Source organism: Aegilops tauschii, chromosome 5 (assembly GCF_002575655.3).
Source record: "Aegilops tauschii subsp. strangulata cultivar AL8/78 chromosome 5, Aet v6.0, whole genome shotgun sequence".
NCBI classification, from domain to species: Eukaryota; Viridiplantae; Streptophyta; class Magnoliopsida; order Poales; family Poaceae; genus Aegilops; species Aegilops tauschii.
In genome coordinates, this window is record NC_053039.3 from 582,222,369 (window position 1) to 582,236,576 (window position 14,208).

General features: G+C 41.1%; 1 protein-coding gene and 1 pseudogene across 1 annotated transcript; both read left to right on the forward strand.

The window, feature by feature from the left end:
• Nucleotides 1-14,208, forward strand: part of LOC141023235 (uncharacterized) — a 142,136-nt pseudogene that overhangs the window by 55,724 nt on the left and 72,204 nt on the right.
• On the forward strand, nucleotides 8,290-10,006 carry LOC109734305 (cytochrome P450 99A2). Its single transcript, XM_020293514.4, has 2 exons — nucleotides 8,290-9,192; nucleotides 9,275-10,006. Exons 1-2 carry the CDS (start codon nucleotides 8,311-8,313, stop codon nucleotides 9,896-9,898), a joined length of 1,506 nt encoding a protein of 501 aa, XP_020149103.1. The 5' UTR covers nucleotides 8,290-8,310; the 3' UTR covers nucleotides 9,899-10,006.

Here is a 14,208-nt window from a genome sequence, read left to right on the forward strand (position 1 = left end):
ATCATTTGGTGTAACTGGTTATTCTTTGCCTTGGGATCAAATTGGCTATTGGGCAGTCAAAATTGTGACAGGTGTACCTGACGCCATTCCGGTAATAGGATCGCCTTTAGTGGAGTTATTACGCGGAAGTGCTAGTGTGGGCCAATCCACTTTGACTCGTTTTTATAGTTTACATACCTTTGTACTGCCTCTGCTTACTACCGTATTTATGTTAATGCACTTTCCAATGATACGTAAGCAAGGTATTTCGGGTCCTTTATAGGGAAGGCATATCATAGAGAATTATAATTATCATATATCATATCGGGTAGGTTTTGGTATTTCATTGCTACAAGCATGGGTTATTGTAAAATAACACATGTCATTTGGATACTTCTCTTCAACTCCAAAGTATTTTTATACAATACAAATAGTTGAAGTTAATTTTACGAAAGAAAAAAGGCGGATTATGGGAGTGTGTGACTTGAGTTATTGATTTGGCCATGCAGATAAAGAATTGGATCTGCCACATTAGAATTCACAACCAAAGGTGTCTCCGCAGCCAATCAACATGTAAGTCCCCTACCTAGGAAGGATAGGCTGGGTCACTTGAGGAGAATATCTTCTATGATCATACCGCAACCATGTCATCCATGAACAGGCTCCGTAAGATCCCATAGAGTAGAAATGGAATAAGTCATGTGACATGATCCAGTTCTCTATTTATTACACTTACCTTTTTATTATAGTATGGAAATGCATTCATTTTCTTTGCATCGATTGTGATCCGCAATACTATCGGAGTAAAAGAAGGGATCTAAGGAAGAATGTAGGCTAAACTTTTTGATTTTTTATTAGTAACAAGTAAATATTTTGTTTGGAGGTAAGAAACTTGCGATATTGAGGGGATAAATACCAACTAATCAAGAGACATGAGACAATCCACAAACCAATTGATCATGATCAAATTTGCAAGCCCACTTGGATATTGAGCATTTACCCATAAGAATAGGATTATTTTAAATGAGTAGTTGTAGGTGCAACTTCGGAAAAGAGAATCTGATAAAGCTTTTCTTGCCTAGAGTCATTGAGTCATTATAAACCTTAATTCTATTAAGGATCTTCCGCGGTCTTATTTCTTTCACTCTTGCTCGAGCCGGATGATGATAAATTCTCATGTCCGGTTCCTTTGGGGGATGGATCCTAAAGAGTTCACCTATCCCAATAACAAAGAAACCAGACTTAAATGATCCTGTATTAAGAGCTAAATTAGCTAAAGGGATGGGACATAATTATTACGGGGAACCCGCATGGCCCAACGATCTTTTATATATTTTTCCAGTAGTAATTCTAGGTACTATTGCATGTAATGTAGGTTTAGCGGTTCTCGAGCCATCAATGATTGGTGAACCGGCAGATCCGTTTGCAACTCCTCTGGAAATATTACCCGAGTGGTACTTCTTTCCCGTGTTTCAAATACTCCGTACGGTACCCAATAAGTTATTGGGCGTTCTTTTAATGGTTTCTGTTCCAACAGGCTTATTGACAGTACCTTTTCTAGAGAATGTCAATAAATTCCAAAATCCATTTCGCCGCCCAGTAGCTACGACCGTTTTTTTAATCGGTACTGTAGTAGCTCTTTGGTTAGGTATTGGAGCAACATTACCCATTGATAAATCATTAACTTTAGGTCTTTTTTAGATATTTTTTGATTCATTCAACCGTGAAGTACCATAGGTATCTAGGAAATAGTTACTTCCAAGTGAATCTTCCCTAGATACCTAAAATCCATTTTATTATGATCCATTTCGCGAAAATATAGATTGTACCAAAGATGCTAAATTGTTTTCTTTTTATTCTAACTCGAAAAAGAAGAAGAAAAAAAATTGCAATGGATTTAAAACGAGAGTTTATTCTTAAGTAAATCAATTGGGAGATGCTTCTCTAGAGTGTCCCATATATGTTTTCTATCTTCCATACGAAAACTGTCAATTCTCAGAAGATCTTCTTCAGTCTTACTCAAAAGGTCCAATAGTGTATGTATATTGGCCCTTTTTAGACAATTATACGTTCTAGAAGTCAATTCTAATTGATCAATAAAAATAGAATTCAATGGAATTCCTTTTTTGTTTTTCTTTAGATTAGTTAATCTTTTTTGAAAAGTAAAAAGGGGTGGAGTAAACCTGTTTTTATTTTCTTCGAAACTAGCGCCCTCTTCCTCCGCGTGTAGAAAAGGAAGAAATAAATCAATCAAATTACGAGAAGCCTCATAAAGTGCTTCCTTAGGGGTTAAACTTCCATTAGTCCATATTTCTAGAAAAAGTATCTCGTGTTTTTCATTTCCATTCCCACAAGAAAAAATACTATAATTCACATTTCGAACAGGCATGGATACAGCATCTATAGGATAACTTCCATCTTGATAGTTCTTTCTGAGTTCTGTCTGATATCCACGATCTCTCTTGATCTGTAAATCAATACAGAAATCAATGGGCTCTGTCAAGTTAGCTATAGGTTGTGCCGTATCAACGATTTCTACGGAAGGCGGTAAGATGATATCTTGAGCAGTTATGTATCTAGGACCTTTGACGCAAATGGATGCGTCTCTAACTCCATAGAGATTACTTCTCAATACAATTTCTTCCAAATTTAGTAAAATTTCTTGTACGGATTCTTCAATACCTGCTATTGTAGAATACTCGTGCGGCACGCTCCCAAATTTTGCACGTGTGATACATGTTCCTTCTATTTCTCCAAGTAAAGCTCTTCGCAAGGCAATACCGACGGTGTCCGCTTGACCTTTTCTAAGCGGGGACAGAATGAAACGACCATAATAAAGGCGCTTACTATCTACTCTTGATTCAACACACTTCCACTGTAGTGTTTGAGTGGATCCTGCTACCTCCTCTCGAACCATAATAGACTAGTATTATTATTTTATCATTGAATCGTTTATTTCTCTTGAAATGAAAGTTGAAAGCGGGTTAATTCTTTTACAGACGTCTTTTTTTAGGCGGTCGACATCCATTATGCGGCATAGGTGTTACATCGCGTATACAACTTAATCGCACACCACTTTTAGCAATGGCTCGTAATGCGGCATCTCTTCCACTACCAGCGCCCTTTACCATAACTTCTGCTCGTTGCAAACCTACTGTACGAATAGCATCTACTGCTGTTCTTTGACCAGCATAGGGTGATGCTTTTCTTGAGCTTTTGAATCCACAAGTACCGGCCGAGGACCAAAAAACCACCCGACCTTGTGGGTCTGTAACAGTTATAATGGTATTGTTGAAACTAGCTTGAACATGAATAACCCCTTTTGTTATTCTACGTGCACTCTTCTGTAAACTAAAACGTGCATTCCTACGTAAACCAATACGCACTTTCTTACGTGAACCAATTTTTGGTATAGCTTTTGCCATATTTTATTATCTCATAAATATGAGTTAGAAATAAAAAAAGAAAAAAAGATACAAAGATATCCGTTTCAGGGTAAAATAAACCCTTTACTTTAATTATTTTAAATGAAATTATTTTATTTGGAATTGGAACATTTCCGCGGGTACTTTTTTTTACTTTTTAGAAAGTAAAGTTCTTTTTCGAAAGATTACCCCTGTCTTTGTTTATGCTTCGGATTAGAGCAAATGACTCTAATTCGTCCACGCCTACGAATCAGTCGACATTTTGTACAAATTTTACGAACGGAAGCTCTTATTTTCATATTTCCGTATCCTTTTTTAAACTATGAATCTAATCTTTTGGAAAAAATAAGTCTCTTCGCTTGAATTTTAGAACTTAGAATTTATTACCCTAGAAAAAAAAGAAAAACCTAATCCTTTGAATCTTTGGTATCCTTCAAATCTTCGCTATCCTTCAAATCTTCGCTATCCTTCGAGTCTTCGATACGCTTCGAATCCTTATGGGGAAGTCTATAAATTATACGTCCCTTGCTTGAATCATAACGACTTACTTCAATTTTGACCCTATCCCCCATCAGTATTCGTATAGAACTAGACCGTATCTTTCCTGAAATATAGCCTAGGATGATGGTGTCATTCTCTAGCCGAACGCGGAACATTCCATTGGGTAGGGCTTCCGTAACTAAACCTTTGAAAGTTACTTTTGCTTCTCTCGGGTTTTTTTTTCTCTCCTATTTTTTTTTTCTGTCATATTTTTTTTCTCCTATTTTTCTATTTTTATTTTAAAAATAGGAAGGGCGAGATAGAATTCGAGCACTATAGGCGGGGCGATTACCATATATAACATAAGACTTCTCCCCCAATTCTGTTTAGTCGAGCTTCTCGATCTGTCATTATTCCTCGAGAAGTAGAAAGAATAGCAATTCCCATTCCACCCAAAACTTTAGGAATTCCTTGATAGTTGGTATAAATTCGTAAGCCGGGTCGGCTGATACGCTTTAAAAAGGTTCTTGTTCTATATATTCCTTTTCTAGTCTTTCTCTTTTGATGTCGCAAAGTTGAAACCAAGAAATATCTGTTACGTTCCTGATGTTTCCGAACACTTTCAATAAAACCCTCTCGTAGAAGTATTTTAACAATGTTTTCGGTAATATTTGTAGATACTACTCGAACTGTTCCTTTTTTATTCATGTCCGCATTTCTTATAGAGGTTAGTAAATCAGCAATAGTGTCCTTGCCCATAAGACTCTAATTCTAGGTTCCTCCTAATTTTTCTATAATCAACATGTTTTCTTTTTTTTTCATTTTGGATTTTAAAACATATACGTAAAACACAATCTACTAAATTAATTCTTTGGTCTCAATTTCGCCTACTAGTATTTATAATACTTCAGGAGCTAATGAAACTATTTTGGTAAAATTCAATTCTCTCAATTCCTCGGCAATCGCGCCAAAAACTCGAGTTCCTTTTGGATTGCCTTTTGGATCAATTATAACCGCAGCATTGTCATCATAGCGGATTATTATACCGTCTTCGCATTTGAACTCTTTACATGTACGTACAATTACAGCTCGAATTACTTCGGATCTTTCTAGAGGCATTTGGGGCAATGCGTCTTTGATTACAGCAACAATAACATCACCAATACGAGCATATCGCTGATTACCAGCAGCTCCTATGACTCGAATACACATCAATTTTCGAGCTCCACTATTATCTGCTACATTTAAAAGGGTCTGAGGTTGAATCATATTATTTTTTATTTTGATTTCAATTTGTTATTTCAATGCAAAAGGATGAAAGAAATATTGTCTTTCCAGAAAGAAAAACCGGGCATTTTTTTTATCTTCCATACCCCTTTTAGGGTTCTATATCTCTAATCGAATAAATTGACTTCGTATGGGCATTTTACTGGCAGCTATGGAGATAGCTGCTCTAGCTACAGTTTCAGATACTCCCCCCATTTCATAAAGTATACGACCAGGTTTAACAACGGATACCCAATATTCGGGGGACCCCTTTCCCGAGCCCATACGTGTTTCCGTGGGTCTTAGTGTAACCGGTTTGTCGGGAAATATACGTACCCATATTTTTCCACCACGACGTGCATATCGTGTTATTGCTCTTCGTCCTGCTTCTATCTGTCTCGCCGTGATCCAAGCGGGTTCAAGTGCTTGAAGAGCATATCTACCAAAACAAATACGATTGCCTCGGCAGGATTTCCCTTTCATTCTTCCTCTATGTTGTTTGCGAAATCTGGTTCTTTTGGGGTTATAGTCGATGGTTCTCTTTCTTAGTTCCATCTCTACTGCAAAACTGGACATGAGAGTTTCTTCTCATCCAGCTCCTCGCGAATGGAATGAGAAAGCATGTAAATTTCTCTAATTCATAATATTCAAAAATATTACGGTACGGATAGATACACATTAATAGATAATAGAAAAAGTTCGGTTTTTTTATATTGAATTTGTTAAAACAGAAAAATATAATATATAGTCAAAAAAGAAGATCTAGAATATATCCAGATGTGTGTGTATATTTATCTAAATTCTATATTTATAGATAATGTAATCCTTCTTAAAAAAATCCTTATTTTTACTCTTATTGAATCGCGGTAAAGTATTCTAATTCAATAAGAATTTCGCGGGCGAATATTTACTCTTTCCTGTCTTATTTGTTAATTTATAAACTTACCAAATAAGACAATTTTTTTTGTTTGTTCCGCCATCCCACCCAATGAAGTGTTAGGATTTTTTTCAATAAAATCCTATGGAATCATAGGTTCTGTCGTTCCCACTGCTTCTCCTTGAATGGTTAGGTCTGAATCCCGCAACGGAGCTTCCAAAAAATTTCTTTCCGAGTTAATTTTCTCAGTTTTATTAACCCGGGCGGCTCTTTATTATTGCTTTAAATTTGTAGTTCTTGTTTCAAGTTACAATTTTTAATTCTCTATTATTTTTATTATATTGATGCTTTATCACATTGCCTTTTATGATGTAATTCATAGACCATATTTAAACTAAGCTTTTGATAAACTAAGGCCCGTCCTTTAGTCCCGGTTCTCGTGGCTAACCGGGACTAAAGGCCTCCTCCGCAGGTTTAAACCTGGTTTTTTTGCGAATTTTTTTTATTTTCAAATTTCTGAATTATTTTAACCTCTAATCTCTAATCACCACCCCTCATCACTGCTCAATTTATCCTCTAATCTCTAATCATCCCTCATCATTCCAAATCATCTAACTTCCCAGACGGTCACCCATCCTCACACTACTCCAGCCTGAGCACGCTTAACTTCCGGGTTCTATTCTCCCTCGTTTCCAAGTCTGCACTTGTTGTTTTCCTGACAATAGTAGGATGTCAATTCTATTAACCCTCAGGAATTTAGCTTGAGCATGAAGTGACACATTTCACTGTTTGAGTTTGAAGCTATTGTTTTAAAAAACAATAATTATTTAGTAACACTAATATTTCTGGAATAATTAGTTTGACCATTGTTTTACCACAGTTTGACCACAGTTTGACCAGATTTGACCAAAATTTAAAAAAATGAAATAATTATTTAGTAACACTAATATTTTAGAATAATTAGTTTGACCATTGTTTGACCACAGTTTGACCATAATTTGAAATTTTTTGAATTTTTTTGCCTCTCCAGATCTTAAAAGCCCCGTATCTTTTTTTCTGTTAGGATTTTGAGGATTTAGAAAATGTTTAACGGGGTTCCCCCAGTTAAATTCGGATGTAACTTTTCGAGTAGATGATTTTTCATATAAAAAACTTTTTCATCCGAGTTAGTATGCAAAAGTTATGCCCATTTTAAGAATTTCCAGAGAGATTTTGCAAATAAAGTCGAAATTCATATTTGTTAATTTTCCCAACAACTAGACCACATATCACATGGGAAACTTATTTTATTTTATTTTTTTGACATTTCCATCATTTTTTTTGTTTTTTCTAAAACTGAAAAGGCGATCCAAGGGGGGGTGTGTGTTTGTGTGTGTGTGTGTAGAGTTTGAAAATGAGGCCTCAAATCCCTTTAGTCGCGGTTGGCCAGACCAACCGGGACTAAAGGTCTAACCTTTAGTCTCGGTTGGCCTAGCCAACCGCGACTAAAGGCCTTCGGGCCAGCCTGAGGACCTTTAGTCCCGGTTGGCCAGGCCAACCGGGACTTAAGCCCCTCCCGTCCGCCAGCGCGCGCTGGGCCTAGATAGTTGGTCGCGGGCCTCCTCCCGAACCGCGACTAAAGACCCCTTTAGTCGCGGTTTGATTATTTTGGGGACTAATGGGGGCCTATGAAAGCCTCTTTTTCTACTAGTGACCGTCCGCGTTGTGACACAAGGTCGTAGTTCCTCCTAGGTTCACCGGACGAGGTTGTTCGCTGCCGGTACCCAGGCGGCTTCGACGGCCACAGCTCAGGCCCGGCCACCCCGATCACTCCACCATGGTTGGGGAGGCCATCGCCGATGGAGTAGTGTCGTCGTTCCCTCGAGCCCAACCATGCTCGAGCCTACCTTGTAGTCGGTCTGCAACAAACCATTTTCTTAAACAGATAACCAGCTGCAATAATGGGAGTAGGCTACTAAAACACATTTGTTGCTAGCGGTTTCGGAGAGATAACGATGAAGGAGAGATGTGGTGCGTGGGCCCTATCAAGAGTTCAAGACATGTGGCAGGCGCAGGACGCGGCAGACGTAAGAGAAAAGACCGGTAGGTTGAGCACGATTTTCCCTTAAAATATTTTTTTATGAGAATACGTTTCATACATCCACCGCGAAACTACAATTTGTACTTGAGGTGACACCTGGGAGGTGTTGTAGAGGATCCTATGCATACTCTGACATCCCAAGGCTTATAAAAGGCCGCTCTCATTGATGCTATTCTTAGCAAGCAAAACTGCAAACCATCCGCATGGAGCTGAGCGGAGCCAGCCTCTCCTTCGTTTTACTCATCTCAGTGTACGTGATAATAGTTTCCTTGCTTAGCCGCAAATTATTAGCAAGTTGTAAGAAGCGGCGGCCTCCTGGCCCATGGAGTCTACCCTTGATCGGAAACCTGCACCAGATCCTCACGACGAAGCTGCCGGTCGTCCTCCGGGACCTGGCCGAGAAGCACGGGCCGGTTATGTACCTTCGGCTGGGCCAGATCGACGCGGTGGTGGTCTCCTCGCCAGCGGCAGCCCAGGAAGTGCTCCGGGACAAGGATCTCACATTCGCGTCCCGGCCGAGCATTCTGGTCACCGAGATCACCCTCTACGGAAATCTCGACGTCGCCTTCGCGCCATACGGCGCATACTGGCGGACGCTGCGCAAGATCTGCACGGTGGAGCTCCTGAGCGACCGGAAGGTGAGGCAGTTTTCGCCGGAGAGGGACAGCGAGACCATGTCCCTTGTTAGGAACGTTGGCGAGGCCGGCCGGGGTGGCAAGCCGTTTAACCTCGGCAGGCTGTTGGTGGCGTGCTCGTACTCAGTAACATCGAAGACGGCGTTTGGGGACAAGTGCAGCTCCGAGCTCCAGCAGCAGTTTGTGTCGGCCATGGATGCGGGGCTGAAACTCAGCGCCGGGCTCTGCGTCGGAGACGTCTTCCCGTCGCTGTGGTTCGTCGACGTGCTCACCGGGCTGAGAGGCCGGCTATGGCGAGCCCGCCGGCAGCAGGAGAAGGTCCTGGACAACATCATCTCTCAGTCGGAGATGCGGCCAGGTGATCACCTTCTAAGCGTTTTGCTTAGGATCCGGGACGAGGGGGAGCTTGACTTCCCGATGGAACTGGATAACATCAAGGCAATCATAATGGTAATTAAGTGATGATATGCATGCATGGTCTGAATTTTCTAGTTCACTAGTATTGCTCATGTTGTCTACTTTAAATGTTTAGGATATGTTCACGGCCGGCACGGAGACAACATCATCAGCCGCCGAGTGGGTCATGTCAGAGCTCATGAGGAACCCGGAAGTGATGACCATGGCGCAGGATGAGGTGCGACGAACGTTCAATGATAAGAGCCCACAAGACCATGATGGACACGTAGCGGAGCTGCACTACACAAAGATGGTAATCATGGAGAGCATGAGGCTAAATCCAGTGGTGCCGCTGCTGCTTCCCCGTGTCTGTCGAGAGACCTGCGACGTCGGCGGGTTTGAGGTCACCAAGGGTACCAGGGTTATGGTAAATACCTGGGCGTTGGGCAGGAACCCCGAGCACTGGCATGAGCCAGAGGAGTTCAGGCCAGAGAGGTTCAAGAATGGCGCAGCTACCTACAAAGGATCGCGGTTCGACTATTTGCCGTTCGGTAGCGGGAGGAGGAACTGCCCCGGCGATAACTATGGGGTGGCTGTGTTGGAGCTCATAGTGGCACGGCTTCTCTACTACTTTGATTGGAGCCTCCCCGCCGGAGTGAAACCAAGTGAGCTGGACATGGAAATGATCGCTACCGTAAGCTCAAGGAGAAAGAACCAGCTGCACATAGTGGCGACACCGTATGAGGCATGCAGTTGTTAATTGGACTTAACTTATGCTCGTTTTAGTGAATGGTAATGGTAATGGTTGAGTAGCCTGCGATAGGGGGGTTTGTGCGGTCTCTGTACGACTTAACGCTGAGTCCGTTCATATCTGGCCATGTGGTAATAAGCGAGCGGTGGGACGCTAGTCATGGTTCGCTTTCATAGTCATGGGATGGCGTGGCCATATCAGATGATAATATATTGTTCGAATATTAATTAAAATAAAAAATTTGTCCAACATTGAGCAGCATAAAAATATTTCCCTTTTTTCGATAAAGGGTGCTTTTTATTGATTTGGAATGTAGCATCAAGTGGATACAAACAAAATAAGCACATACCTAGCCTCTACATAACTGAGATGCACACTATGAACATGAACATGCACACACAAAGAATCACACACCAGCAAAAAGATAAGTCACACAAGATCAAAGATATGCCTAGATGGAGATAATTTAAAAAGAAAAAGAGCAACGATGATCCACCTCCAGTAGCTGATAACCCAATGAAAATGATGCAAGCACACACGATCCAGACGTGGACGCACGTAAACAGAAATTGTGCACAACAGAACCAAGCAGCCCAGCCAACAAGAGCACTACTGGGAAAAGGCTTATGGCATCAAAGGAGTGTCGGGCACTATATATTATCCTCCACTGCTATTTTTGAAAAATAGTACTGGCGGGTACAAAAGGTACCCGTAACTGCTTCAGGCATAACAGCGGCAGGAAATATTGAGTGCCCATCACAAGCAAAATCTTCCAAAGTTCCCCGCGGGTTGAAAAACAGTAGTGGCGTGGGCTACAGAAATGCCCGCCACTGCATTATTAGTAACTAGTGGCTGGCCATAAATATGCCTACCACACGTATCTTTCAGCACCACGCGCAAAATTCCAAAAGTTGCAGTGGCGGGAATTCAGGGCCGCTCGTCACATATATCGTAAGTCCGAAAAATACTTGAAAATTGTATTTACTAAACCTAGGAAGTGGCCAAATTTGTGCATTGGGCTGTGGATGGTGTGTATTAATTATGTGAAAAGTTTGATTTTCAAATGAAAAATTTGATTTGGGTGTGGCACATGGCATGTTTCAGTTTAAACTTGGGGGTGTTATGTTCACGACGCGAATCGATTTTTTGCCGCAATGATCTCAAAATTTTATCCGACCCTACAGGGGTCTAATGAAGACACCATGCCAAGTTTCATCACTTTTGGAGCTCGTTTGCATGTTCTTTCCAGCTAAAGAGCTTTGGCCCTTTTTAGCAGCCGAAAATCAAGTAATGCCTCGAAAATAGAAGACCAACTCAAAAAGTGGTCAAAGTTTAGTATTGGACTATGCGTGGTGTGTATTAACCACCAAAAATGTTTTGAAGTCCAAATGATTTAGAAAATTGTAATTGTGTGACATATAAGAGTCAATGGAGTAGTGTCGTAGTAGTGGTGGGTGTTGGGCCGCGCCCGACACTACTTTGTCCCCCATCTCGTGTGGCATGCGCTATGCCGCGCCCATCACAACTTCCCCCACCTGCGTTGTTCATTTTTCACAAAAAAAAACGGTTGCAAATCAAAACACCCCATTTCTTCCCGCCCACACCACCTGAATCGTGCCCCGCCGCGCCGCAGCTCCACTACTCGCCACCGGGGCCCTCCTCGCCACAGGCATGTCCTCCTCCTTGAACAGAGAAGGCATCACTTAGCCACCGCCGGCCATCTCCTTGCTACATGTGAGCTGCGTTGGGATTTTCCCCAAAGAGGAATAATGAAACAATATAGTAGCGGATATTATTTCCCTCAGTGAGAACCATGGTTATCGAGCCAATAGCAGAAGCATAGAAACGCATAGTAAACAGTACCTGCACACACAACAGCAAATACTTGCACCAAAGGCGGTCAAGAGGGTTGTCGATCCCCTTGAACTCGTTACTTGCAAGGATTAAATCTGGTAGAGGTAGATAGATAAATTGAAAAGTAAAATAAAAGAAAGAAAATTGCAGCAAGATATTTTTGGTTTTAGTAATATTATTAAAACAGACCCGGGGACATAGATTTGACGAGAGACTTCCCTCTTATAAATAGCATACAGTGGCTAAATAAATTACGGTTGGACAATTGATAGAAAAGCGCATAGTTATGACGATATTCATGGCAATGATAATGCATATAGGCATTACGTCCGTGACAAGTAGACCGACTCCTCCCTGCATCCAGTACTATTACTCCACCAATCGACCCACTCTTGCCTGGATCTATGGTATTAAGTTCATGATAAATAGAGTAATGCTTTAAGCAAGATGACATAATGTAGACAGAATAAAATGAAGCAATATGATTGAACCCTGTCGTGTTACCCTTAGTAGTAACAATACAATACATGCCTCCTATGCTTGCTATCATTGGGTGAGGACATCACGAGATTGAGCCCATTACAAAGCACCTCTCCCACTGAAGATAAATCAATCTAGTTGGCAAAACCAAACGGTTAGATCGGAGATAAATAAAAAGATACAACAATCATGCATAATAAAGTTCAGCAAATACTCAATTAATTTCAATGAATATTCCAATCATACACCCACGATTCATCGGATCCCAACAAACATATCGCAAAAGAAGATTACATCGAATCGATGTACGAAGAGAACATTGTATTCAATATCAAAGAGAGAGAAGAATCCATCTAGCCAATCACTATGGACCCTTAGGTCTATGGTAAACTACTCATACATCAGCGGTATGGGAAGAATAAGGAGAGGCAAGACTTCAAGCTTGGGGTGCCTTGTTAACATTCAAGGAGACTCGAGCATCTAAGGATGGGGATGTCCCGGAAGGCATCATATCTTTATTCCTCAACAATTGTGGGTACATCTCAATTTTTGTTTTGTTCACATGATATGCGTAAATTCTTGGAGCGTCGTGTGCTGTTTATTTTTATTTTAGTGATGCACCATGCTAGCATGAGATAGTCCTTGGTTGATTTATAGAATACTCTTTGCACTTCACTTATATATTTTAACCGTGTCTTTATAGAATGCTTCTTGTACTTCACTTATATCTTTTGAAGTTTGGATCCCTATTCTCTACACTTGCGACACCGTTATTTGTAGAATGCTCTTTTGCTTCACTTATATTTGTTAGAGCCTGGCCTAGTCTTTTGTAGAAAGAATTAAAATCTCTTGCTTCACTTATATCTATTTAGAAAGTTAACAGGAATTTGTCATTCACATGCAGCGGTGTGACCTCTCTTTTCCCTTTGTATTCTCTACTTAAACATGGTGCTTTATGCCACATATTATTATCCAATGAAGTGTTGCCTAGCTATGATGTTTGAGTAGAGTCTTTTGTTCCAACAGATTAACTGTGGTATGGTGTGATTGACGATGCCATAGACCTAGGTTAGGGTCATAGGCCTAACCTAGATACCCTACCCAAGGTCACTACCCTAGAGTCAAGAACATTCTAATTATAACAAAGGACTCCGACTGAAGAAACCTTGGAGTGCAATCCACTCAACCAATTACCCCACTCGGATATCAATTCCATTCGACCAAGAGGAAGTCACTCGACCATACAAGAAACCACTCGGAGTGCAGAAGATCTAAAGTCACTCAGGATGGCAACGGTCAGGCGTTCACTCTGTAGTATTAAGGATCATTTATAGCACTTTATAGCTAGCGTTACCAGTAACGCCCTGTCTAAATGTACATTGAACCCTGTGTAACGTGGGATGTCTGGGGTCCTGGTGCACTCTATATAAGCCACCCCCTCCACTGGCACAAGGGTTCGCACCCCTATAACACACACACCATATTCCAGTCGACAGCCTCAGGGCACCGAGACGTAGGGCTTTTACCTCCTCCGAGAGGGGCCTGAACTCGTAAACTCGTGTGTACAATCTCGCCGTAGTTAGGACCTTGCCTCCTCATACGTACCCCCTACTCTTACTGTTAGACTTAGTACCACGATAGTGATTGATATGAGTTGTATGTTAATATGGTGTTGTCGTATGGTGCCCTCCATGATGCGCACATGTGTGGGAATTACCGTTGTAGGGTGTTGCAATATGTTCATGATTCTGTTATAGTGGGTTGCGGGGGTAACATCAACCTAAACCCGAGTAAGAGGGTTGTTGCGTATTGGAGCAAAGGGGACTTTACATCTTTACTAGTCGAGGATGCTTGCTTGAGTTCCAATCATAATAATTAGTAGTCGAGGATGCTTGCTAGAGTTCCAATCATAATCTTTAGTACTCGAGGATGCTTGCTAGAGTTCCAATCATAAGAACATGTGATCCAATTACGGAAAGTATCTT